The sequence below is a fragment of the Myotis daubentonii genome, chromosome 4 (assembly GCF_963259705.1).
Source record: "Myotis daubentonii chromosome 4, mMyoDau2.1, whole genome shotgun sequence".
NCBI classification, from domain to species: domain Eukaryota; kingdom Metazoa; phylum Chordata; class Mammalia; order Chiroptera; family Vespertilionidae; genus Myotis; species Myotis daubentonii.
Window position 1 is genome coordinate 27,392,581 of NC_081843.1, and position 27,671 is coordinate 27,420,251.

The following is a 27,671-nucleotide window of genomic DNA, read 5'->3' on the forward strand; positions in this document are numbered from 1 at the left end:
TAATATCCTATATAATAATAGCCTAATATGCTAAGTGTCCAGTGGTCTGTTCAACCAAAGTGTAATATGCTAATGATATGCTAAGGCTACTCAACCACTCGCTATGACATGCACTGACCACCAGGGGGAAGATGCTCCAACCGGTAGGTTAGCTTGCTGCTGGGGTCAGCTAATCGGGACTGAGCAAGATGGGCCGGACATGCCCTGGAGTCCTCCCGCGGTCCCTCCCCAGCTGGCCAACCAACCTCCCACGTCCCTACCTGGCCTGATCATGCACCGGTGGGGTCCCTTGGCTTGGCCTGCGCCCTCTCGCAATTCGGGACCCCTCAGGGGATGTCAGAGAGCTGGTTTTGGCCCCATCCCGCAGGCGAGACTAAGGGGCCCCAATGGTGCACGAATTTGTGCACCGGGCCTCTAGTTAGAAAGTAAGACTTTCAAGCCTCAAATTTTTACAGAAAAAGTTACATCTGTAATGGAGAATTGAGAGCACTGCCCTTGACCAAATGATCTAACTTGTGTCAAAGATGTGAAATTCTGAGGACACATCACTGACATAGCATTCCTGCCAAAATGGTGATACTGAATCTAACTATAAGAAAAAAAAATCAAATACAAACAGTCATATTCTGCAAAATAAATAGCGTGGACATATAAAAAATGTCAATGTCAAAAGAAAAAAAGGCTGGGGAACTGTTCTAGACATTAAAAGAGACTAAAAATAGGAAAAGCACATAAAATACAGGCTGAACCTTGATTAGATCTTATATGGGAGTGTGGGGATGGTTTAATCAGAGGACATTTAGGGATAACTAAGAAATCTGAATATGGACTGAATATTAGACAAAAGTCAATGTTATCAAGATGAAATAGTGAAATGTTATAACATCACTGTTGTTTCCTGATTTGGTAGTTATATAATTATATTGTAGCTATATATTACAATGGTTTGTTTAGTAGATATGCTGAAGTATTTAAACATGAAGTGTTATAATATCTACAACTATCAAATCGTTCTGAAAAACTGTGTCTGCATCCACAGACAGAAACTGTGAAGCAGACTCAGGAAAACATTAACAACTGGTTTCCCAGTTCTAGGTAGAGTTTATGAGCATCCCTACATTTCTGTAGGTTTGAAAACTTCCAAAAGAAACAGCTGAGGGGAAAAGAATTCATTTTCAAATTTCATATATAAAATTTAATAACACTAATGAGAAAATTTCAGAGTGATGACCTCAGACAAACTGATGTCCAAGAACACCTTATAGATAGCATTCCTGCACGCAAAATGTCAGCCTCAGTTCATTTGAAACCTTCAGTTAGTCCTCTTTAAAGTGCAAATTAACTGTTTTCTGGAGGAGAGAGAGGGAGGGTCAAGTCAACACGCTAAATTTCTGTTACAAGAGGGCTGGGGAGAAAATAAATTGCTAACAAAGTAGAGTCAGAATAAAGTGGTGAATATTTGTTAATTCCAGAGTTGTTATTCAAAACCTTCTGAATCCTAAAAATAGATTTACGTTTCTAATTTCTTGATGAAGCCCCAAGTATAATGGTGAGGGGATATTAAAACCTCTGCTGTCTCGGCAGCATTAAAATGTGTAATTCAATTTTAAAAAATGGTCACCTACCTGTTCAGCAACTGACATCCTCCTATTTGGATCAACATCTCGACCCTCTAACTTGGCTTTTACTCTCTTCCACACACTGACTGCATACGAGTTTCTCTCTTGCACAGCTATGAAGCAATGGAAACATTAAGTAAGTCAAACCACCACTTTGTATGAATATGTAAGGCATCGTTATTCTAACTAATTACCTTTCCCAGTTTTAGGGTCTCTGACGGCCTTTTTAGGACTACAAGCAACACTCTTGCCAGTCCCAGGAACGGTGCTTGGTGGAGTATCTGCTGATGTAGCAAGATTTTTCTGAATCAGCTTTCTAGCATTCTGTGACATGACATCAGACTGGGTCTTCTGGCCAGTGTTGCTTCGGACTGCTATAGGAAAAGAGTTGGTAGCTCAATTTACATGTAAACAGAAAATGAAGGGGGACAAAGAGAAGACAGCAGGGGGACACTCTCTCAATCACCAACTACAATGTACGGCCTTGAAAACAGATGACTTTATCCCTTGATACAGAAGTAGTTCTCCTAAAAATAACAGCCTAAATAGCTAGACATCCAGATATAAATTTGTAGCTTGTTGTGGCATCAAAATACTATATCTTAACTGTCCAATAAGATTAATATAGAATGGTATATTAAATATGGCCACTAAAAAATAAAAATAAATTTGGCCACTAAGTCATTACAAAAGAAGATTATTTAACTACAGGGAAATTATCAATATTCAATCACAAAAGGCAATAAAAATTACTTCACAGAATGATAACAATTTATGAGTATGTGTATGCATACATACAAAAAAAGTCAATGAACAAACACAAAGTCGTTTTACTTCTAATTAGAACAAAATACAAATTTTTCTAGATTTTCCTAACAGGCATATGTTTCATAATCATAAAATAAATGAATAAAAGGGTATTTGAACACAAAATATTTTTAAACTCTCATATTAGTACTTTTATTTTTTATTTATTTATTTTATATTAGTACTTTTAAAATTAAGCCAAAATTTGTTCAGTTTGAGATAAGGCAAAATTTAGGGAAGCCCTTTAGAAACTTATAACTTACAGTACAGTTAAATATCTTAGCTTCTATATACAGATTAACAGATCAACATTCAGGTGTTTTTTGAAGTAGGAAAGTCCTACCTGCAGCAAAAGAAGGCTGATATGTAGTAGATGATGTTGGACTTGAACATTCATTTGTTGCATCGGTGATTAAAGGTGATGCAAAACTCACTAAATTATTATAGATACTGAAATACAAAAGAAAATGGCTTATGGGATGCTTTATCAGATTACTACTTATATATAAGACAAAGAACATTAAATGAATTAAATAAACAAAACTTAAATAAACACCAGAGGTTTAAACTTTACATTTTACATTTAGGTCAGAAGGTGTCCTTACCTCTGACTTTGTGTTTTCAGTTCTTTCAGGGTGGGTGTTATTTCCTGGAGCATTTCAACATGTTCTTGACTTCGGACCTGACCCATAGCTTGGACTAATGTAAACAGCACCGTCTGAATGTTATCCTGCCATGATTTATATTCACCCAAGAACTGCCTAACACTGTTCTCATAGGGAACATCATCACCATCTGCCAAAGCAGCTTCTTCATCCTAGAATCCATTTATTAATGATCAAGAAAACATGGTTTTTGTTTCAGTAATTACTCTCGACAGCACCTTTTGAATAACATTGTTTTTCAAATATCAATGTGTTTAATCTGCTTATTGCCATTTAAGATGCCCTTTCAATAGGAATTTTGTTTCTAGCACAACATAAAAATTCCAAGTAAAAATAAATCCTAAAATCAAATGATTTATTGTTTTATAATGATGACTAATCTAGCCTTTTCTCAGGGCTCAGCTTCCTTACTGTTTAGATTATGTAGGATACTAGAAAGAAGAGACAATATTTCAATCATTTTGAAGGCAAACTTTGGAGTTTGGAGGTAATGGTGGGAAGAGAAATTGGAGACCTAAACATTCTGAAACTAAGTTCAAGTTTCAGCTATATTATAAAGTATGTTACTTTGGTGAATCAATTTCCTTAGCATTTACTTTCTCAGTGTACAAAATCAGGGTACTACTACCTGCTTAAAAAAAATAGTTGATGAAAACACAAATTAACTCAGATACAAATTGAAAGATGTGACTTGAGAGAAATTGTTTTTTATATTATATAAATAACACTATGTAATTTTATAAAAGGGGGGAGTGATTGTATATTAATGTTATTAGTCTTACCTTAGCCATTGCTTTCAGGAGGTGTTTGACATCTCCAAGTGGCCGATTATGGCCAGTGAGCACGGTCTTTATATTATCAACCAGATTCTGAATTGTTTCACAGACCGTTTCTATCTGTTGTTCTTTCTCTGTCTGAATTGCTCTCTGAGCAGACATATCCTGGGTCAATTGTTTGTGTGCTGACAAAAGCCATTCAGAGCTGCCAATAGGATGTTCAAGACTAGTTTCCTAAACAGAACATGCATTTGTTTGATTTTAAGTATCAGCTGGAATAACATAAGACTCTTTTCTTCTTCATCATCATCAAAAGGCATTAGTAACTCAAGTTGACACAAAGAACTTCAGTTGTCAAGTTATGAATTAATTACCCAGAAAATACTAGTTTAAACAAGCTAAGATTTTTAACTTTTCAGCATAATCATACAGGGAATAAACAAAGTTTATTCAAATCTAAGACATGTAACTGAAATAACAAGATGATCCATATCCAGGACCCCAAATCACTCTTTAAAATGAAACTGGCCCTGGCTGCTGTGACTCAGTTGATTGGAGCGTCATCCCACACACTGAAAAAGTTTCAGGTTTGATCACTGGTCTGGATACATAGAGGAAGCAACGAACCAATATTTCTCTCTCTTCCCCTCTCTCTAAAATACAATAAAAAGTCAAAAAACCCAACGAACAATCTAGACTGTCCTGATACACAGCCTAAAGCCTCCCCACAAAATAGAAACACCAAATTTATCAACTTGGTATTTCTGTACGTAACTCATCTGTCCAGCTTTTATCTTTCACCAGCACTGCGTGCTTGCTACCCTATTGTCAGTGCATCTGAGTCATTTGCTATACAGTATCTCTCTCCTACCCTCTGAACCTCCATAGTAGTCTGAGAATGCTTTCCACTTTTTCATTCACTGTATTATTTGTATAAATAAGTTCCTTAAGGGCTAGGAACAAGACTCAACCATCATTGTATCCCCTCAAAACATCACATATAAAGTACACATTCAATAAATGTAAATTGAGTGAATATATTAATTTTTGAGGGTTTAACTCAGCCTTATCATTTTAAGTACTAAGTCTCTATACTCCCACCAAGATTCAAGACTCACCACTCTCTGTAATAAACGAAGCTCTAACTCAGAAACCGAACTGTTAAACTGTGATGCAAATGAACACATTTGCTGACACCGTTTGATTAGTTCAAATAATGCAGCATCCAGGTTTAAGGCTTCAGCAGTTCTAGTTCGTAAACTTTCAAAATGAATGATATTGCTGCAGAGGAAAGTGACCTGTGAAGAGGCGAAAAAGGAAAGGAACCACCACAAGAAGGGAGGGAAAATGCAATTAATGATATGAAACAACACTACCTATTAATTTCCAGAATTCAGGATCAAAATAGGTTCTGAGAATGTATGAATTATGACTCTTCTGAAACACAGACCTAATCCGTATAAATTATGGCTGTAAATAAGTGTACATTTTTGGTTGTTGATTCAGTTAGGTTTAAGATGGCCCAAAGCACCTAAGTATAATTAAGTATATGTATCTCCTACGTGATTGTTTTTACACAAAAAAATTTGTTTCAAGAGAAAATTGTTAATCATATTCAGCTGCAATTTGTACTATGTCCAAATTTCAATTTGGAATGTTCCCTTTCTACTCCTAACTACAATGAAGACCACAAAATGCTAACTAGATATTTGAAAATATTAAGTACATTTTTTAAGGTAGATAACAGTATTGTGTTCTTAAAGTTATTATCTTTACAGACACACACTGACATATTTACAGATAAAATTATAAAATATGTGGGATTTCCATTAACTATGGGATGGGGGGGAGTAGTAAGAAATAGAGAGGAGCCCGGCTAGTGTGGCTCAGTGGTTTAGCATCAACCTATGAACCAGGAGATCATGTTTTGATTCAGGCCACATGCCCGGGTTTCCAGATCAATCCCCGTGGGGGGCGTGCAAGAGGCACCCAATCAATGATTCTCTTTTTCTTTTTTTCTTTTTAAAGAAAGAAAGAAGAAATAAAATAGGCCTTAAGTAGCCTCGTTGGTGTGGTTTAGTGAATTGAGTGTTGGCCCATGCACCAAGAGGTCACCAGTTCTATTCTGTCAGGGCACATGCCTAGTTGCAGGCTTGATCCCAGTAGGGGGTGGGCAGGAGGCAGCCAATCTCAATGTTTCTATCTCTCTCCCCCTTTCCATTCCTCTCTCTCTGAAATCAATAAAAATATATATATTTTTTTAAAGTAGGCCTTAAATTGATAATTTTTAAATTTTGGTGATGGGTATATGCAATATTAATCTAATTTTGAATCTGATTGAAAATTACATTAAGTTGGGGGTTTTTTGGTCCTCTCTGTCCCCCCACCCCAACAAAGTTAATCCACCACCCCTGGCAGAACACTAAGACATTTTATTGCCATCTGGAAAATACAATATTCAAATCTTTAGAGCACCTTAGATAAATGTGGAATTAAACTCTTTATTTTTCAACAGAAGCTGCTGGGATACTTCCAGTAAGGGTCCTGGGAAATAACTGGTTGTGAGCTCAGCCTAAGGAATATTGCCCCCACCCATAGCCTTTATTGGTCTTTCTTCCCAGAGCTTTGACTAGAGGTAGAGCTCTCAAGATACCCCTAGTTATCCAACACTTAACTTCCAATCAGTTACATAATCTTGCAACTGGAAACAAAGATGGCATACATGAGTCACAATACCTGACTTGCTCTTTGGCTCTCCTTAAGGACAAGATTTCTTCTTTCTGCTATTGTTGCTTCAAAATCTTGTAGTACAGGTGCCAATGCAGGGTTGGCACCACCCGCCCACTTGAGTCGCTGTTCAATACTTGCTTCAAGTGCTGCTAGTTTTTCCTATAAAAAGCCAGGAGAATCTCAGTGAATACTTGACACTCTCAACTTCCTGTCTGTTGAGCATTTTATATAAATACTAGGGGCCCAGCACGCAAAATCGCAAGAGATCCAGAACCCAGAGTCCCGTAGCTCGGCGGGACCCAGAAAGAATCCCGAGGTCACCACTGCAGGAGGCGGGACCCAGAAACCTGCCCGCTGCCCCAGTGGGACCCAGAAACACACCCGCGCCTCCAGTTAGGTCCTCCAGAGTCAAGTTCCCTCCCACCCGTATGTGCTTTGCCGTGCACGCCCTGTGCACACAGCCTCCTGCTGATCGGTTGTTACGGCGTGATGACCACAGGCTTTTTATATAATAGATCAGAGATTCAAAACAAGCAAGATGAGGCATATGCAATTTAGAAAACATCTTTAAATAGTCACCTTTGGAATTAATCTTGATTTTACCTTGAATGTTTAAAGCTAAACAAGTCTGGAGAGGTAAGAATTGGCTTTCAGTTTATTGCTTAAAATTTTTAAAAGGCAGTTTCATTTTCATTTTTAGTCTTTTTTTAAAAATTTTCATTCATTTTATTTTAAATAGTTATATACCCATTATTCTTTTTTTTATTTCAGAGAAGAAGAGAGAGGTGGAGAGAGAAACAGCAATGATGAGAGAGAACCATTAATCAGTTGCCTCCTGCACACCCCCTACTGAAGATCTAGCCTGCCACCCAGGCATGTGCCCTTGACTAGAATCAAACCTGGGACCCTTCAGTCCCCAGGGCGACGCTCTATCCACTGAACCAAACCAGCTAGAGCTCATTTTCAGTCTTTAAAACAAAACACCTTCTACTCCAAATTCCTACTGCACTATTTGTACTTTCTATAAGAAAATCCATTGTACTTTTGGTTGTGAAAAATTAAAATTTTTCTGTTCCACAAATTTTAAAGTTTTAAAATAATGGTAAAAATCTGTCCAGATTATTGTGCAAGGAAGGTGTTATATAACAAAGTTATTTCATTATTTCTTCAACATTTCAGGAGGAGGAATTCACATTCTTTCTCTTTCACCTGCTTCTCTCCCTCTCCCTCCCCTCCTACCCCCTCTCTGTCTCATATACACACACACCTCCAAAATCGGGGGGGTGGGGGGAGGCAAGAGTTTACTCTCCTAAGTTGAAAAGTAGGACTAATATGCCAGAGAAGAGGAAGTATTTTAGTCTTCAAAGAAGTGAGCTCCAGAAAATATTCATTAATATTTTTAAAAATATCCAGAAGTGATTATATTGATTTCATCTTATTAATTTACAAAAAGAATAGTAAAATGTTAGTTACTACTGAGTAAATGAGGTATAAGGATACACAATAAAACATGTGTGTGTGTGTGTGTGTGTGTATAACTATCATCAAGACCAGTTTCTTATATTTAAAAAAGGGAGTTGAGATTAAATATGTAGCTAAGAAATAGGATCAATAATAGTTTGGAAAAATGTTCTGCTAGATATAATAAGCTAGAAAGAATTTCTTATATGTCTGTCAGAAAACAAATTAGGTATTCAAATTTTTCCAATCACCAAAGTTCCCTTAATATATAGATGCATAGTAATCATCAAATTTATTAAAAACTGAAACATATTAGCATAACCAATGGACATGGACACTGGGGCAGTGAGTGCTTGTCCTAGGGAAAAAAAATCCCACCAGAAACCTGAAACATTTAGGATGTCTCTGCCTCAAAATATACCACTACTATAAGCTTCAATTATCTTGGAGGGTAAAAAAAAAAAAAAAAAAGACAAGACATAAGCTAAAAATAAAAGTGACACGTGCATAACCCATGGACACAGACAATAGGGTTGTGGAGGCCTGGGGTGGGGGCAAACTATAAGGAGTCAATGAGAGAAAAAAGGGGACATATATAATACTTTCAACAATAAAGATTTTAAAAAAGAAATAAAAAAATATAAGTGAGAAGGAAAGGTCATGCTTCTGTGGCTTAGAAGCCAAGAACAAGCATCCTCCTATCTAATAAAAGACAAAAACGGTAATTGACCATACCTTCACTACACTTCCCATTGCCTAATGAGGGGGATATGCAAATTAACCGCCACCAAAGATGGCTGCCGGCAGCCACGCAGCTGAAGCGAGCAGGAGGCTTGATTGCTCCAGTGATGGAGGAAGCCAAGGTTCCCCGCCTGCCGCGGCCCAGCTCTGAGCTCCAAAAGCAACAAAGTTTCAATTATAGAAGCTAAACAAACCCCAGATACCTGCTTTCAGCCGGCCGTGGCCATGGAGCTGGAGCCAGCTCTTAGCTCCAGTAACGGCAACAAAATTTCAATTATAGAAGCTAAACAAACCCCAGATACCTGCTTTCAGTAGGCCGTGGCCTCAGAGCTGGAGCGAGGAAGAGCCAGCTCTCAGCTCCAATGACGGCAACAAAGTTTCAATTATAGAAGGTAAATAAATCCCAGAATAAAAGAAAAAAAGGAGCCCTAACTGGTTTGGCTCAGTGGATAGAGCATCGGCCTGCGGACTCAAGGGTCCCAGGTTCGATTCTGGTCAAGGGCATGTACCTTGGTTGCGGGCACATCCCCCAGTGGGGAGTGTGCAGGAGGCAGCTGATTGATGTTTCTCTCTCATCGATGTTTCTAACTCTCTATCCCTCTCCCTTCCTCTCTGTAAAAAATCAATGAAATATATATTTTAAAAAAAAAAGAAAAAAGAAAAAAAGGAGAGGCTGGGAGTTTCAGTCACCGACCAGCCTGAAAACGGCCCTCAGCCCCTCACCCAGACTGGCCAGGCACCCCAGTGGGGACCCCCACCCTGAAGGGGGTGTGGCAGCCTGAAAACAGCCATCAGTCCCTCACCCAGGCTGGCTAGGCACCCCAGCGGGACCCCCACCCTGATCCGGGACACCCTTCAGGGCAAACCAGCCGGCCCCCACCCGTGCACTAGGCCTCTATCCTATATAGCCTATCCTATATAGTAAAAGGGTAATATGCAAACTGACCCTAACAGCAGAAAGACTGGGAATGACTGGTCACTATGACACACACTGACCACCAGGGGGCAGATGCTCAATGCAGGAGCTGCCCTCTGGTGGTCAGTGCACTCCCACATGGGGGAGCTCTGCTCAGCCACAAGCCAGGCTGATGGCTGCCAGTACAGCGGTGGTGGTGGGAGCCTCTCCTGCCTCCTCAGCAGTGCTAAGGATGTCCGCCTGCAGCTTAGGTCTGCTCCCTGCTGGCAAGTAGACATCCCCCGAGGGCTGTCGGGCTTCCAGAGGGATGTCTGATTGCCAGCTTAGGCCCAATCCCCGGGGAGCAGGCCTAAGCCAGCAGGTGGTCAACCCCCAAGGGGTCCCAGACTGCGAGAGGGCACAGGTTGGGCTGAGGGACCCCTTTCCCCACCCCCCCGAGTGCACAAATTTTTGTGCACTGGGCCTCTAGTGTAGATATGTTAAACAACACAGCACTATTACTTCATTTCATCACAGTCTAGGTTATTCCTAAAAGTAAGATGTGTTGGAAGGAAGATCTGACAAAAACACACCTGAACTGCTGCAATGGAAGTTTCAATTTGGCTCAGAGTATGAAGTTTCTTTTTCATGCTGGTTAGGATGGCAGACCGAGGGGGAGGTGTGACTGACATGGCTTGTGGTCTGTTGATAAGGAGATCTTCATGCTGCCACTGTTCAAAGAAAAAGAAATGTAATAAATTCAGGAGGAAAAAAACATTTAGATAAACAAGTAAAGGGAGCAATGTTGGGACTGAAAGGGAAGACAGAGAAACCCAGCTGCAGCAAAGGGGGCTGGGCAGGAAGAGTAATAAAAGGAAACATTACAAAAGGACCACACCAGGTACAGAATGCCTGATAAATTTCTTGGATCAGTGATTTGCAACACTGAAATAATAATTTTGACAATAGTTACTATTCTATGTAAAAGAATAGTACACAATCCCTCCATCTGAAAGATAATCTCCAGTTAAGAAGCTGAAACAGGTGTGGTGGTGGGAAGGGTTGTTCAGCATGGAGGCTAGCCAAGTGGCCAAAAGAATTAATGCAGCAGTCACAAAAGAAAGAATTCTCAAAACAGAGAATCTAGAAGTGAGAAAAAGGGGTGGGCAACTGTTGAGAGAAGATGAAGTCATCCTATATGTGGTAAGGGTGGCCCAAGAAGGCCCAAGAGATGTTTGGGCAACAATTCAAAAGTTATGCATTATGCTTAGAGTTTAAATTGTGTTCAGATACAACTGAAAGGACTTTTACAATGTTTTCCATGCAGTTGTTAATTTTTAAGGGAATAAACTCCAAATGTATAAAACAATAAAATTTTTCAGCATTACATTTTTTAGAAGTTAAAAAACATCCCAAAAACACATCCGAATGTGCTACAGGGACTGCTAATAAGTGCAATTTCTTAATTTGAAATAAATGCAATTTCATAATTCGAATAATTACTTTTCTTAACTTATGAACTAAGGAAACAGCCAACAATAAAACTGCAAAGAGAAGGAAATACGCTGGGGTTCCATGCAGCTGAAACCACCAATTCCATTATTGGGAAGCAGCTTCAATATAAATGGTACAAAGAAAACATTATTTGTGCCAAAACAGATTCCAGGGCAATGTACTACCCAAATATTACTCCATGCACAACTTGTTTGAAGCTATTGACAATATTGAAGACTATATTTGGGGAAAAAAAAAAGCGGAGGGAGAGGGGGGAATAAGTAGCTACAATTTTACTGTGCTTGGTGTCTTACATAGATTTTTTAAAATATATTTTTATTGATTTCAGAAAGAAAAGGAGAGAGAAAAAAAGATAGAAAAATCAATGATGAGATAGAATCATTGATTGGCTACTTCCTGCATGCCCCCCACTGAGGACTGAGCCCAAAACCTGGGCATGCGCTCTGACCGGGAATCAAACCGTGACCTAATGAGCCACGCCAGCCAGACATGCTAAATTCAAGTTCATAACCTAAATCCAAATCCACTTCACCCCTAAAGCCTTTTCTAGTCATACTGCCCCTAAATAAGCAAGGACAAACACAGGCTTTTAAGAAAAATTCCCAGATGAGACAGATTTATGCACAAAGCTGTTGTCACATCAGAGCATCATGGAATTGGAAGTCACTTTGGAAAGAACCTTTAAATGTTAAACAATACAGGAGGCATATCCACATAACAAACATAATAATGACATAAATAATACTAACCTTTATAATACTGACAGAAACCAATTCAAAGGACACAACTGTAAATGCAAAATTATCTCAACTATATAAAAAAGAAATAAGGATAATTGAAAAAACCAAAATACTAAAGCTAGGTTTGCTCTTGGTTGGCACAGTTCAGGAGGTTTAAACCTTTGAGTGCCAACCAATATCCTAGGAACTATGCTAAAATTGCCAAGGTATTTTTGCTGATATTATAGCAGCTTCGGAAAAAAATTATGAATTACAAGTAAATGAAGTTACATGTTAAAAAACTTAAGGAAACCTTTACTACATTGACATATTTAGCAATATCATCATCACTAATAAAAGCAGACTTAGAACTGGACGCCATTTCGAAGCTTTCATAGCGCTCCCGGCACTTTTGGCAAAAGACAGGAGGAGTGCGATTGCACTCCCCGGCACTCCAGGGGTTAAGAAGTTCTCTGTTTATACTGTTTTATGTTAACTTCCCCAGTTTTTCAAATTCCTACATTGAGGGAAAACACAGTATAAAAAAAACCCAAAAAACCCTACCTGAAACATGGCAATATGTAGCTGAACACGCTGCAGGCTTGTCTTACAAGAGGAGATACTGGTTTCCAACCTGCGCACCAAGTCATGCTTCTTCCAGGCAGTATCGTAGGAACTTGCTAATACAGTTGCCCTGTTCATGACCAACTGAGAGAATTTTCCAACCTGGATGTTGTGCTCCACAGCTTTCTTACACAGATCATCGACAGAAACTTTGCTTTCAGCACCAAAATCCTTTGCCTCCACTTGAGCAATGATGTCCACCCCGAGCGCACTGATGAAACTGCAGAGCGTGAGCCCCAGGGCTTGGTTCGGCAGTCCAATCAAGAGGTGCCTCACGAAGTCAGCTGTGAATGCCTTTATAGGTTTGGCCATCTGGTCTTCACTGAAGCAGGAGTTTCTAAAAAGGGTTTTCACATTAACAATCTGTACCGGCCCATTGACAGCGTTCTGATCTTCCAGGGAACTTGATCCTAAAAGAAGGAAATTGTCTAAAAGTATTTCATGCCATACTAAAATAAGGTAATAATGCTGCTTATTTAAAAACTTAAGATTTTATGAGCTAACAATTAAATTAAGCCTACTCCATCCCACTGCCTTCCAAAATACCATATATATCCAGCATGTTTAAATGTGAAATATTACCTGACAAAGTTTTAGAAAAGGTACCACAGAGCCTGAAAAACTCCTTAATTGTCTGTAGTCTTTTGAGAAAGAAAATCTCTTCTAGCACCTGCCGGTGATTATCATCATCAAAAAAATTGACTTGGGTACTTCGGGCTTCCCTTATAATGTCGATCTTTCGCCAAGCTACAGGAATTTCCATCTTGTTTAACTATATAAATGAAAAAAAAAAAGAAAAAAGAAAGTTCATCTCTCCACTTTTCCCACACTGAACAACTACTTTGTTGCATTTGCATTACTCATAATACCAAGTCAATATTTACCTTTTCAACTAATAAGCCAAAAGCAGTCTCAACTTGGGCAAACATGCCATCAAATGCTACCAAAAGCATCTGGCCAGCTGACATTTTTGGTGTCTCATCAACTGAACCATTTCTTGGTTGAATTAATTCACCATATTGAGCATGAAGTACTCTACAGAGAAACAACAGGAAGTTAAAACCCTCAGTAAAGAGCAATACATTTGGGGGAAGCACAAATGGTCAACAAGTCTCACAGCAGCATGCAGTCTAGAAAAAAAGTCTTTTGCATTAAGGAAGGAGTGTTACAATAAAATGGCATTTGGTGTTAATCACAATGTGAAGTCAATGGTTCTAATTCAGTATTAACAATTATTCATGTGATTAAATTTTATGTAAACTTGAATTGTGACAATTTTAAAAAGAAATATAAAAAAAATTACAGCCTCACATTGCACACAGAATGTGAAATAATACAAACCCCCAATATTAAAACAAAAAGTCAAGAACCCCAAAATTCCTAAGCTGGTGGAACTAGCAAACACTGTCAAGTATGTTCATATTACTGTCACACAGTAGAACCAACTACTGACAGTAAACTGAAATACCTGCCATTTATCACTATTGAGCTGACATGTTTGTGCTATAATAATTATGTTTATTTTTTTCTGCAGAGTAAAACAACTACAAAGAAACATGAGAAAACAGAAAAATTTTGAATGCAGGAGAACAGGAAACATTAAAGAATTATTATTTTTTCTGAAATAATGGCACCAAGATTAAGAAAAAACAAGTTTATGTTTTACATATATATTTCCTGCAGTTAATTTAAGAATGAAAAAAATCTGCTTCAAAAAAATTGGGGTGGTACAACTTAAATAAGATTGACCAGGTTATGGATACATATGTAATACCCTTTGTAATACTTTAAGCAATAAAAAAAATAAAAATAAAAAATAAAAAAATAAAAAAGATTGACCAGGTACAGATAATTACTGATGGTGGTAAGATGGGGGTTCATTATATTATTCTCTCAACTATCTTATATCTTTGAATTTCCCTTTGGGAGTAAGTGTGATGGGACAATTAATTTCTATTCCCTCAATTATATTTTCTGAAATGAACATCAGAATGCCAAAGAATGAGGTTTTGAGTCACCAGGAATAAAGGGATTTGGGGCTTAGCTATGGGTATAGTGCATGGATAGAGATACTGCCCAATCTCTACAGATTCCAAAGTCTAATTGTTTTTCTGGATTTAAGAGCTAAGAAATACAGTATTCAATATCTAAAGTAAATCTATAATATTTAAGCTAACTTACAAGTATTGTTCTGAATTGAGGTGTATACTCCATTAGCTAAGTGAACTGGCTCAGATGCTTTCATGGAGTTCTAAGGGCTGGCTTAAAAAATATTCACACTCCAGTTTGTGCTGTACATGCAGGTATGGTGAAACTATAGCACTAAAAGGATATATGCAGGTATCCAATAAAAATGCATGGAAGCCCGGCCCAGTGTGGCTCAGAGGCTGAGCATCAACCTATGAACCAGGAGGTTGGGGTTCAATTCCCTGTCAGGGCACATGGCCAGGTTGCAGGCTCCATCCCCAATAAGGGGCATGCAAGAGGCAGCTGATAAATGATTCTCTCTCATCATTGATGTTTCTCTCTCTCTCTCTCTCTCTCTCTCTCTCTCTCTCTCTCTCTCCCCCTCTCTGAAATCAATAAAAAAAAATGTATTTTTAAAAAACGGCAAGGAGCTACACACATGCACACACACACAAAAATGAGTGCTTATGTTACTGGTGAAATCTTAGTTCTGTGGACTGAACCGATGTCATATGCATGGTGTTACTATTGTACTATAGGCATGCAAGATGCTAATATTGGAGGAGGAGGAGGGATGAAGCATGTACAAGACCTCCCTACCTACATTTTTTTTACAACTTCCTGTGAATCTGTAATTATCCTATATAATAAAGAGGTAATATGCAAATTGACCACCACACCCTCACAAGAGGGCTGCCTACGACCAGGCCAGCAGGGGAGTTAGTGAGGGATGACCGAACGACTGAACAGGCAGGCTGCGTGGGGCAACCAGGCTGGCAGGGGGGTTAGTGAGGGATGACTAAGACTGAACAAGCAGGCTGCATGGGGTGACCAGGCCAGCAGGGTGGGGCAGTTGGGGGCGACCAGGCCGGCAGGAAGGGGCAGTTATGGGCGACCAGGCAGGCAGGCGAGCAATTAGGAGCCAGCAGTCCAGGATTGTGAGAGGGATGTCCGACTGCCGGTTTATGCCTGATCCCCGGGCCTAAACGGGCAGTCACACCCCCCCGAAGGGGTCCTGGATTGGAGAAAATGCTGGCTGGGCTAAGGGGACCCCCATCTCCCCGTACACGAAATGTGCACTGGGCCTCTAGTTTTCAAATAAAAGGTTTCTAAAATGACATGTACATAAGCATTAATAAGTAATTATATCTGCTCCAAAAATTAAAAGTAAACTTACAGAAAAATAAGAGCTCAAAATGCTTATCTGGCTTCCCCATCTATTTCAGAAGAAAACAGAGCACTTGCCTTGCAACATCGATGTAATGAGCATGTGTTTCTTCCTCAAGCCCCATAGCTGCATTTCTTAAATAGGCTTGAAGAGATTCAACTAGAGTCTGCAGGGGAACGCCATCAGTTGTCTGTTCAATAAGGCTGTCCAGTTCCTGAAGCATACTTTCTAATGTGTATTCTCCTTTCATTAAACATCTCAGTGCTTCTGGAAATATGATTTGCCGGAAATTTGAATTTAATTCCTATAAATATGTAAGAAATATAATTTAACATTTTCTGAGTTTAGGTGACTTCATGCCATAATTTATGCACAAACTTGATGCAAACGCAATTAAGTTACAGATATAACCTCACACTGATCTTTAAGTGACTGCTTAAGCAACACTAAAAGGGGAGGAAGTCAAATTGCTTTTCTGAAGTAAAGAGATGAGAAGTACAATGTTCAACATCTAAAACAAAATTCCAAAATTTAAGCTCATATAACTATTCACCTGAAGTGAGGTGTATACTCCATTAGCTAAGTGAACTGCCTCGGATGCTTCCATGGGGTTTGGAATATCTAAGTCCTGTGGCACCAGGTGGCACTGCTTCAGTAACTGAACCAGACAGGTGACGTTTCCGCTCATACTGCAGAGCTCCTCTAAGAACCAGGCTCCATCCCGAGAAGTCAGGTCGACCAGCTGCTCTCCAGCACTTGAAGCTGCACCTTCCATCATCAGGTTACGCCTAAATGTGATAAATATTTGTATAGTGAACCTGACTTAGCTAAACTCACCCATAAATGAAGATAACTCAAAATCTAAAAGGAAATAAGCAGCTGTAACACTGGGCAAGACTAATGAAAGTAAAAAAAATACCTCAAGCTTGGGACTAAACAAAAGACTCATGAAACCTCAATATGCATCAGTGTGTCCAAGACAACAAAATGATCTCGACATGAGGTTAGGTACTCACCTTGTGAGGGTACAAAGGGCAGAAATAATAACACTTGCTAGACTTAAAGAACCTTCTTCTCCATTCTCATGAAGAAACACTTTAATGCAACGTTCAATTTCTTTCAACTGATCTTCACAAACGGGCACAGTGACAGCTTCCTGTTTCAAGCGTTCCACTTGTCTAATAAGTCTGCTGTTTATGTCTGCTGCGTACCGCTGCAGTGTCATTTCAGTGGCGGTGATGAACTGACACACTGTTGGGGGTGGTTGAGGAGCATACTGCATTTCATATCTATATAAAAATAGAAAGAGGTGCTTGTTATATAACCACTCCCTGCTTATAAACAAGTTTATGGTTTATAAAATACTATATATTGAATATTACATTTGATACTCAAACCTTGAAGAGTAGGAACCATTACTTCCATTTTACAGGTAGAAAAAGTCTCGAGAGCCAAAGTAACATCCCAAGATGACTTATTGGTAAGTGACAGAATCAATGTTTGATTCAGCTCTCTTTACCCTGGTCACACCCCTCTTACACTGGGATACATTTTAATAAATTAGAAAGACCCACTGTCTTATAAGGGAAAACATGACCTCAAATCATCTTAAAATCAAGACAAAAGTGACTCCAGACAAATCCCATCTATCAACCTTATCTTTCAAGAAAAATTAAATACTCTGCAATTAAATAATTGAACACTTTTTTCTAAACCCAACAAGTAGTAAAAAATGAAGTGCTATAAACTTACTTCCTGTAGAGTTCTTGACAGCGCTCTATTGTGGTGTTGCAGATGAGCTCTTCCATCCAGGTCTTCCACTGTTCAATTCGATGTTTCTGAAATATGGCCTTTGGATACTGTAGCGCCACTGTGGCATAGTGATGCAGCTGTTCCAGGCAGCCTCGGAGCACTGAGCGCCTCTGCTGCAGCAGCGCGCCAACCTCTCCCTCCAGCTGCTCGCACTGGCTAATCAAGTGGGCCTGGCCAGCATTCTGCAGAAAGGCTGTCGCTGGTACATAGCTTGGAGGACCTTGAAGTAAAAGTAATTAATAATCGTGATGAAACCATTTCAAATCAGCGGTCACTACCAACGGAGCACAAACCAGAACCCCACACATAAAGACACAATTACAAAACTCACATGCTCACATGTGTTTTCTAAAAAAGTCAACTCATACCAAGGTCCATCTGTGTGCTTATCTCCTGAAGCAAACTTGCAAGTTGTGTAGCCTCTAAATTACTGAATGCAGCCTGATAGTGTGTTATCCACTGTTCAAACTCATTTAGCTTCACCTGGATTGCTTCTTGGACAGCCCTTTGCTGAGTCTGTAGTTGGGTGTGTTCAGAATACCTAATAGAAGGGGGAAAATGTTTAAATTACTTTCTATTATTTCTCCTATGTACTTCCATAACCCTGACTTTGCTCACACTTGGACTGCCTTATAAGCTCCCTTTTCAATCTTGAGGGCACTGCTCTAATGTTGCTTACTTCTCTGGTTTATCCTGACCGCACAGTTCTGTCCAACTATACTCATAACATTTTAAGCAAAATTCTACCACACCAGCCAGGTTCTGTTCTGAGTTAAAGGTTAAAAAAACACTGATGTGCCTGGCCAGTGCGGCTCAGTGGTTGAGCCAATATTGACCTATGAACCAGGAGGTCACAGTCCCTGGTTGCAGGCTACATCCCCAATAGGGGTCATGCAGGAGGCAGCCAATCAATGATTCTCTCTCATTATTGATAATTCTCTCTCTTTCCCTCTTCCTTCCTCTCTGAAATCAATGTGTGTGTGTGTGTGTGTGTGTGTAGACACACACACACACACACACACACATACATATGAGCCGCGTGCAGTGTTTGGAACTTGCATATTCAACACTGAGCACCTGTTCTCTACAAGGTTCATTCACTTAGATCACTCTAATTTAATGCTTAAAAAACTCAGAGAAGTAAATAAAATCATTGCCAATGTATAAATGAATAAAGATTCAGATACGAAGTGTAGAGAAAAAAAACTAAAACCCATGTTTTTCTGAAGCCCAGTTCAGTGTTCTAATCACTATGCCCACTTACCCTTAACAATTATTCAAACATTTAAAGTAAATAAAATAAAGCAAAACAATTTAAGTGAATTCTTGGTTATTAACACTTTGAAACTGCAATCCTTGAAAAAGCTTTTGTTATTTGGGTAAGTTGCTGCAATAAGTCTAATTCAAGTTGACAGTATTTACACAAATATGCAAATTCTCCTTAAAGACATATTATTTAGAAATGAGTTCAACAGTGTTTTAAACCTGTGCTGCAGAGTGTGAGAAGGATGATCCACTCCTTCAGCTCCTTCCAGAAACTCTATTTCTTCCAGCAGCTTGCCCTGCAGTTTTTCCACATCTGTCAATTGCTCTTGCAAGCTTAGGTATTCGTCTAAGCTGCTGTCCAGCTTGGGAAGCACAATCAGCATCTCATCCCTATTCTTAAACCAGTTCACCTGTGAAAGGTATTATGGTTAGGAAGATTCTTACAGGGTCAACTAAGAATCATGCTAGAAGGATATCTTGGACAAATTATTCTATTTAAATCTCAACAAAGCATCACCCATATTTCACAACGATAACAAAATTGTCCAAGTTCACAAAGTAAGACTAAATTCTACTATCCCATACAGTTACTGTCACATCACACAAAACAAGATGAGCATCACTGGCTACGAGGATATTAAAACCAAGACCAAAGGGAGGCTATCCAATTAAAGAAAACTTAAAATAGGCATTGGCAAACACATTTCAACCTCTTTAAAAAGATACAATTTTTCACATCATTGTGTGTCTTTGTATGTATTTCCTAGTAAAAAGACATTGAGGTGCCCTGTTTCACTGCCATTTTAATATTATACATTACAGTCTTGCAAAATTTTTTTTAGAAAAACAGTTTTACTCAAATTTTTAATGGATATGTTAACTCTATTAACAAAAAGATGACAATGACTTATCACTGGCTTCACCTTAATTTCAGCTACTCTGGAAGAAAAGAGGCTGCGGGTGATCTCCCGTTCCATCTCTCTCTTGCTCTGCTTGCTCTCGGCCTGCTGGCCACCTCCACCATAGACAGCACCGGCGAACCCAGCCTCACCCCCAGCTGTCCAGTCCACCAGAGGGTCATACACAAAGGCCTCCAGCAACGTCAGCAAAGTCTCTCTGCCGCGCCGCATTATGTGTAAAACCTGTTTTCAGAAGAGTTTGAGTTTTGCCATGAGTTTCCTCATGAAAATGTAGTTTTCATGCCACATGATTTTTTAATTTAAGAGGTATAAGAGAAAACAACATACCTGCTCACACGAAAGCCTAAAAACACCTTCTACTCCAGTTACACCCAGTGCTGTTTCAATGTTCTGTGTCATCCGAAAAGGTACTTTCTCAGGAACGCGAAGGCTTTTACCTTGAAAAGACAAATCATGGTATTTTTGTCCTTTCACCAAAAAACATTTGACCCTCATAATAAATGTAAAGTCCAAGTTAAATTTACCTTTTTCAAAGCAAACATTGTAATCTATGTGAACAACCTCTCCAGTTGTCATGTCTATGAGAACATTATCCAAATGTCTATCTCCAAGGCCAATTATGTACCCGACCATAGACATGACCGCAGTAGATCTGGCATAAGACTAAAGAAGGGGTGGGGAAATAAGAAAAATGAATTAGCAAATTTCCTTCCAACATGGACCAATGCTCTACAATTCACAAAATTACATAATCCTACTCCTTTGTTTCTAAGTAAATAGCTAGCACTCCTCAGGGCTGCTATGTATGGTCACAGAAGGCTCTGTACTGAGCAGCTGCACACAACACGATGGTCCTCATTGGTCCTGCTTAAGTGATATCAGAACGATAGGGGAGCAGGCCTAAGCCAGCAGTTGGACATCCCCCGAGGGGTCCCACAGACTGGGCTGAGGGCACACCCCCCCCCCCCCGCGCAGTGCACGAATGTCATGCACTGGGCCTCTGGTATCTTATAAGATTCAAATATAGGTCTCAAACTACTAAGTCTGGAGGGAAGCGGGGAGAAAGAGGAGGGTGAACCAAATAGACAGGACAAGACAGGAAGAAGGCAAAAGAATAAATACTGATCAAAATAAAAAACCAAAAACATACCTGTGTGACTCTCCACCATTCATCAGGTGTAGTGCAAGATGACCAAAGCTCTTTAGCAAGGAGATTTGGGGGGGTGGCTTCCATTAACTCTTCTAACACTGCCTTCATCACATGAAGAGGCCAATCCCGTCGGGACACATCCAGACTAAGTCCAACTGCTTTTAAAGCGGGGCCAATTTTACTGTAATAAAGTTCACTAGGACGGGGCACAATTCCAGGATTCTGAGGGGTTTGGTAGGAATCTTGGGCCTGTAAAAAAATTATTTTAAAAGAAAAGATCAATTTTATTTAGATAAAGGTAAAAGATTACTTTGAATGCAAAGTAGTATTTTTAAAACTGTTCTTTTCTGTGGCATTCTCCACCCACCCAAGAGAATATCATGCACCAAAGAGCCAATTCTTCTGGACTATGCATCTTTCTTACAATCTAATATCTTTCTCATAATTAGGTACTACACCTACTACTACTACTACTACTACTACTACTATTTTATTAAAAAGTTGGTCTACTGTTCTATTTTCTTCAAGTTCAAGTCAAGCTCAACATCTTATTTACATTCTTCTTTGTAACGTATAATTCTGTTTAGACTTTATCATTTATATACATATTTCATTTTCATCAGTATGACAATCAATAAAAAATTAATAGATATTTAGATAGCACATCTCTGGTTCCCATCTCTAAGTTACCCTTCAATAATTGTTCTGCAGACTCCTAGGCCTACTTTAAAGCTTGATTCCTTTCAAAATCTAGCTCCTTCCCATACCTACCAATCATGAGGTTGAGACTGTATAAAATCTATCTTTATATCCATAGCACTTAGTACTACTGTTCCTGGCATATACTAAGCAATAAGAAACTTAGCTAAAATATATTCTAAATAAAATTCCTAGTCTAAACAAAGTATAAATTTCACAGGTACAAAACAGTGACTAACTCTAAAGTTGTTTCTTATTTACTATTTAATTTAAAAGAACCTGGGTCAAAGCTATCTACTATTTACAAATTTAATTTAAAAGACCCTAGAAAACACCTAGAGTAAGCCTAGCAAAAAGCACTTAAGATGTGAATTACCAAGTTACTAAGTATTAACCACACTACCACCCTACCTCCCCATATTTGTCTAAAAGATTAACCCAATGTCATTATTTCTATTAAAACTTTATTTTTATAAAATGTCTCTCAAAAACACTTTCCTAGGTACCTCAAATCTGTTCTTTCTTTAACTTACAAACTTACAAAAATGCCCCAGTGCAGTAAAGCCTAAAAATATTTCACATATAACAGCAGCAACTAATATAGTTGTTTAGGCACATTCAAATAAAAGGAAAAGTATACTTGAATTTTTATCAACCTTTTGTGCTTGTAAGGCAGCTTCTCGTTGTTGCCATCGTTTGTAAAGACCGAACAAGGGTGTGGCTCCATCCACCCACTGGATCAGCCCTGACCGAGTTCCTAGTGGTGTTACAGAATAGTGCCGAGCGTGGAAACGAGGTGTTTCCTGGCGATTGATTGTAGCAAACATAGTATTCACGATAGACAGGAATTGCATTATTCTCTCATCCAGATGTAAATCCTCCAATCCTATGGAAACAAAATTAAAGCAGCTAGTGTAGGTGACCAAATGGGGTAAAGTACAATGGGACAGGGTGGAAATATACCACTTTTTTGTGTCCTTCTCAATTAGCAATAGCACTCAAGAAATGATAGCCAGCCCTGACCAGTTTGGCTCAGTGGCTAGAGCATCGGCCTGTGGACTGAAGAGTCCCAGATTCGATTCCAGTCAAGGGCATGTACCTTGGTTGCGGGCACATCCCCAGTAGGGGGTGTACAGGAGGCAGCTGATTGATGTTTCTAACTCTCTATCCCTCTACCTTCCTCTCTGTAAAAAATCAATAAAATATATTTTAAAAAAAGAAAAAGAAAAAAGGTAGCCAAGGAGGTACACTGTGAGCTTTAGAGAACATTCAGTTTGGTCATAAGATATTAGATACTATCATTATTAGCTGCACCTCAGTTGTTCCACTTATACAAATTCATAAGCAGAGAGAGTGGGAATGAAAATTTTTACTCCTCAGCACCCAACTACTTCCATTCAAAAATCACATAAGAGACAGGATACTCCTGGCTATTTATGACATAGAAATTCACCTGAAACAACTTTCTTCTACCACACATGCACAGAAAGCATTAATAATCAAACTCTTCTTTTAAATCTCACCTTTGAAAAGATAAGGATAGCTCTTCCCATCTGACCCCAGAAAGAGAAGTTTCTTTGGCTTGGTTTTGGTAGGTAAGATTGTGATGGTTCCGCCCACACTGTGGATTGTGACAGTGTCTCTGGCTGAGACTTCTCCAGGAAGAGCAATTTCAGTGTTAGTCATGGCAGCCAGCCAAGGGCTGATTTCTTCAAGACGCAAGATGTAACTTGCACGTTTCTGTGCTCTCTGTTGCAAACTCAGCATTATCTACAAGATGGGAAAAACAAGTTTAAATTATCATTATGACCCCTATTTTCTTCCAAATTTAATCTGGCATAAAAGTAACCTTGAAATACCAATTCAAATATCCCTTGCTCTAGTTCCTACATTTAATTTGTTGTTATATAGTTGGGTATTCCTAGGAGGGAAAACACTGCTGTAATGGTATGCTCTAGGTGATTTTTACTTTGTTCAAACCCCTTCCTCCTCCAATCCAAATAAGCAATGAAATCACAGCAGATGGAAGGAAACCACTGCTGTGATCACAAGGGCCTGTAGACTCATTCTCCACTGCTATGCTATGTCAATGCCAAATCAAATCAATTCAGTCCTTGCAAAAGAATAAAAGATGTAGCCAGTGTTGGCTGTCAGATGGACACATCTTTAGGAAGCCATTTGAAAAGTTGGTAACAATTCAGAGCTCTGATCGCTTGAAATATGCAGAAATATACCGTAATCCCTTCAAATAAATGACAGGGAATGGGTCACATGAATAGTTGTGTCCCTACTTGTAGCTAACTCAATAATCTGCATCCAAATTAATGAACTGCAGGTTCTGCTTTCATGTAAAAAACTTTTAAAATCAACCCTTAGCATGTTGTTGCTCATAAAAGAAAAAAAGACAACTGGAAAACTCTCAGGTGCCCACAGACAGGACAATGGATAAACTGTGGTATTTCCCCATAATAGATCAATATTCAGTTGCACACAAAACATGAATGAATCATGATGAAAACAAAACAAAAGCCCTAAGGCTATTTCATCAATAATGGAAGTAGTAAGTATAGACACATATATGCCATATAATATCATTTATATAAAGTTAAAACCAGGCAAAAACTAAACTGTACACCATTTAGAAATGCATCAATAAACAAGAACTATTTTTTTAAAAGTAGGAATCAATTAATTAAAAGTTCAGAACAGCCCAGCTGGTGTGGCACAATGGTTGAATGTCGAGCCACGAACTAAGAGGTCACGGTTCGATTCCCAGTCAGGGCACATGCCCAGGTTGCGAGCTCGATTTCCAGTAGGGGGCATGCAGGAGGCAGTCAAACAATAATTCTTATCACTGATGTTTCTCTCTCTCTCTGCCTCTCCCTTCCTCTCTGAAATGAATAAAAACATATTTTTTTAAAAATTCAGAATAGTGGCTGCATAGAGGAAGACAGAATTAGAGAGGGACATGTGAGACTTCTAAAAAGTTGTATTTCTTTAGCTAATTCTATGTTTTTAGCTGCACTACAGAAAAAAGGGAGACACAGGTATTCTTTTTATTTCTTAAAACTACTCTTTAAAATGAAGACAATCATAAAAAATTTCTTTCAGTTATTTCATATATAAACATACATCCCTCTTGTTTTTAAAAAACAATCCTCACGTCTCCTCCTGTCAGTTTCTTAGTTAACCCCTAGAGTGCTGGAGAGCGCAATCATGCTCCTCCTGTCTTTCACCAAAAGTGCTGGGAGCGCTATCAAAGCTTTGAAATGGCATCCAGTTCCAAGTCTGCTTTTATTAGTGATGATAATGCTAAATATGTCAATGTAGTAAAGGTCTCCTTAAGTTTTTGAATATATAACTTCATTTACTTGTGATTCATAATTTTTTTCCTCAACTGCTGTAAAATCAGCAAAAATGCCTTGGCAATTTTAGCATAGTTCCTAGAATACTTGTTGGCACTCAAAGGGTTAATCTACTGAGAATGGTACAAAGAAGCAAGAAACCGCTATTGGAAAACAAGGACACAGGGTTTGGCTAGGCCACACAAAATAAGCTCCATCTTTCATGTTGGTGTTGTCTTATTGCTTCTAGCTATTCCCTTTCAATTTAGCAGCTTGCATTTACTAAAATTAGGTGCACTTTTTGTTTCTACCCTGTACCTTTTAATAGTTTTCTCACTACTAAAGTAAGGAAATTAGATAGAGACAATAAAGGTAAGCCACACAGAACGAAGGGACAAGAAAAAAAAAAAAAAAAAAAAACAAGGAAAAGCTACAAGGTGCCCTAGCCAGTTTAGCTCTGTGGACAGAGCGTCAGCCCGCGGACTTGAAGGGTTCCAGGTTGGATTCCGGTCAAGAGCACAACTTAGGTTGCAGGTTCGATCCCCGTGTGAGAGGCAACCAGTCAATGTCTCATTGTCTCTCCCCACTCCACTCTCTCTAAAAAGCAATGGGAAAAAATCCTCAGGTGAGGAGAGAAGGGAGGGATGGAGGGAGGGGAGGGGAGAAAAGGAGCGGAAGGGAGGGGAGAAAAGGTGAGGAAAGGGAAAGGGAAGGAAGAGCATTACAAGGTAATAAATAGGCTCCCCCAATTGACAGTGCTATTGCTGTAAAAGATAAAAACCAAAGAAAATATAGAATCAAGGGGATCAAAACTTAAAAGGATTCTCAAATATTTAAATAAACTAATCATCGCCAAATGGTCTACACAGAATTGATTTCAAAACAGTGACTTTGAAAAACTATACAGGTACAAGATTAAATTTCTTAATCTTCTATGAGAATACCGCAGGCAATCAATATTCAGCTTAAGGCCAGAGCCCTATTCTTGGCTAATCTTTTGGAGTAAATTCTTCCTTTGTTGATGAAAGTCTGCCACCCTAGGCCCACTCAAAATGAAGAAAACACCTTTCTCTATATTTCTCATAAGTAACTGGTCACAGATTGTTTTCCACGCGCTTACAAAATCTTCTCGTGTTCCCAGTAAGAAAAGTCCCCTTATTTAAATTCTGAATCTCACATAGAGGACTTCCCATTTTAGAAACATTCTTGAGATTTTTCAGCACCTCTTTAAATGGAATCCAGCTGCTTCCAGGTTTTGCAGGGTTCGATGGCGTCTTCAGTTTTTCTAGGGCATTTTCAATTGCATCACCATAGTTATCCTGAAACCACTTTTCATGAGGTGTTTCCGCAGGGGCCGCCGTGATGCTCCTTACATGCTCCAAAGCAAACACAATAGGCTTCATCAGAGCTGTATGCTTCTCCCGCATGATGGCAATTTTCTCTTCTCTGACCAGGAAAAAACAGAGTTTGATACAAATAAGGAACAATTTAAATATATCAAGTTTAAGTAAACAGTATAAAAGAATAAGAAAAAATAAAGTATTAAAATATTAGCAAAGTGCTCAGCAGATGTGGCTCAGTGGCTGAGCACTAGCCCTGGAGCTAAGTAAGAGATCATGGTTCGATTCCCGATCGGGGAACAAGCCCAGGTTGTGGGCTCGATCCCATGCGGGGGTTGTGCAGGAGGCAGCTGATTAATGTGTTCCTCTCCCATGGATGTTTCTATCCCGCTCCCTTCTCTCTCTAAAAATCAATAAAAACATATTAAAATATATATATATATATATATATATTAGCAAAGTAATGTTTCACATGACATTGTAACAAATCCAGCACATTAACAAAAAAAATCAGCACATAAAAAAGGCAGCTTCCCTTTGCAACAATAGGTGTTAGGAAACTGGATTCCCACTTGCAAAAGAACGAAGCTGAACCCTTATCTTACACTATATTTTTATTAGAGCTAAGACTTTCAAAGAAAACAAAGGGAAAAGGCTTCTTGACACTGGACTGGACAATGACTTCTTGGATATGGCACAAAGCACAGGTAAGAAAAAAATAGGTAAACTGACTACATTAAAATTAAAAACTTATATGTACATCAGGTCCTGGCTAGGTAGCTCAGTTGGTTAGAGCATCATCCCAATAAGCCAAGGTTGCATGTTCAATCCTCAGACAGGGCACATACAAGAAGCAACTAATAAATGCATAAATATGTGAAACAATAAATTGATGTTTCTCTCCCCCTTCCTCTCTTTTCTCTAAAAAAATTTTAAAAATGTAAAAGAAAACATATACATATGTCAAAAGACATTACCAAGAGAGTGAAAAATTATTTTTTGCAAGTCATGTATCTGATGAGTGATTAATATCCAGAATATGCAGAGAGCTAATAAAACACAACAAACAATCTAATTAAAAAATGGGTACAGGATCTGAATAAGGCATTTATCCAAAGAAGATATACATATAGTCAACAGACACATGAAAAGATGCTCAACACTGTTAGTCACTGGGAAATGCAAATCAAAACCACAGTAAGATACCACTTCACACCCATTAGGATGGCTGTT

The 27,671-nt window shown here is 38.9% G+C and overlaps 1 protein-coding gene across 5 annotated transcripts in view; it reads right to left on the reverse strand.

Moving 5' to 3' along the window:
• The window catches only part of SMG1 (SMG1 nonsense mediated mRNA decay associated PI3K related kinase), a 115,127-nt gene that overhangs the window by 5,301 nt on the left and 82,155 nt on the right, over positions 1–27,671 (reverse strand). For 4 of the 5 annotated variants that reach the window (XM_059693295.1, XM_059693293.1, XM_059693294.1 and 1 more), the window contains 24 exons: positions 26,322–26,544; positions 23,278–23,524; positions 22,411–22,640; positions 21,056–21,304; positions 20,430–20,568; positions 20,233–20,342; positions 19,909–20,127; positions 19,205–19,395; positions 18,088–18,260; positions 17,660–17,939; positions 16,924–17,196; positions 16,461–16,695; positions 15,985–16,211; positions 13,437–13,587; positions 13,135–13,324; positions 12,493–12,962; positions 10,288–10,425; positions 6,604–6,756; positions 4,986–5,165; positions 3,874–4,101; positions 3,032–3,243; positions 2,770–2,876; positions 1,814–1,993; positions 1,626–1,732 (listed from right to left, as the gene is read on the reverse strand). In XM_059693295.1, the coding sequence (XP_059549278.1) occupies positions 1,626–1,732; positions 1,814–1,993; positions 2,770–2,876; positions 3,032–3,243; positions 3,874–4,101; positions 4,986–5,165; positions 6,604–6,756; positions 10,288–10,425; positions 12,493–12,962; positions 13,135–13,324; positions 13,437–13,587; positions 15,985–16,211; positions 16,461–16,695; positions 16,924–17,196; positions 17,660–17,939; positions 18,088–18,260; positions 19,205–19,395; positions 19,909–20,127; positions 20,233–20,342; positions 20,430–20,568; positions 21,056–21,304; positions 22,411–22,640; positions 23,278–23,524; positions 26,322–26,544 (4,912 nt within the window). Of the gene's footprint in view, positions 1–1,625; positions 1,733–1,813; positions 1,994–2,769; positions 2,877–3,031; positions 3,244–3,873; positions 4,102–4,985; positions 5,166–6,603; positions 6,757–10,287; positions 10,426–12,492; positions 12,963–13,134; positions 13,325–13,436; positions 13,588–15,984; positions 16,212–16,460; positions 16,696–16,923; positions 17,197–17,659; positions 17,940–18,087; positions 18,261–19,204; positions 19,396–19,908; positions 20,128–20,232; positions 20,343–20,429; positions 20,569–21,055; positions 21,305–22,410; positions 22,641–23,277; positions 23,525–26,321; positions 26,545–27,671 lie in introns of those variants that run through there. The other variant, XM_059693296.1, reaches the window with a different exon arrangement.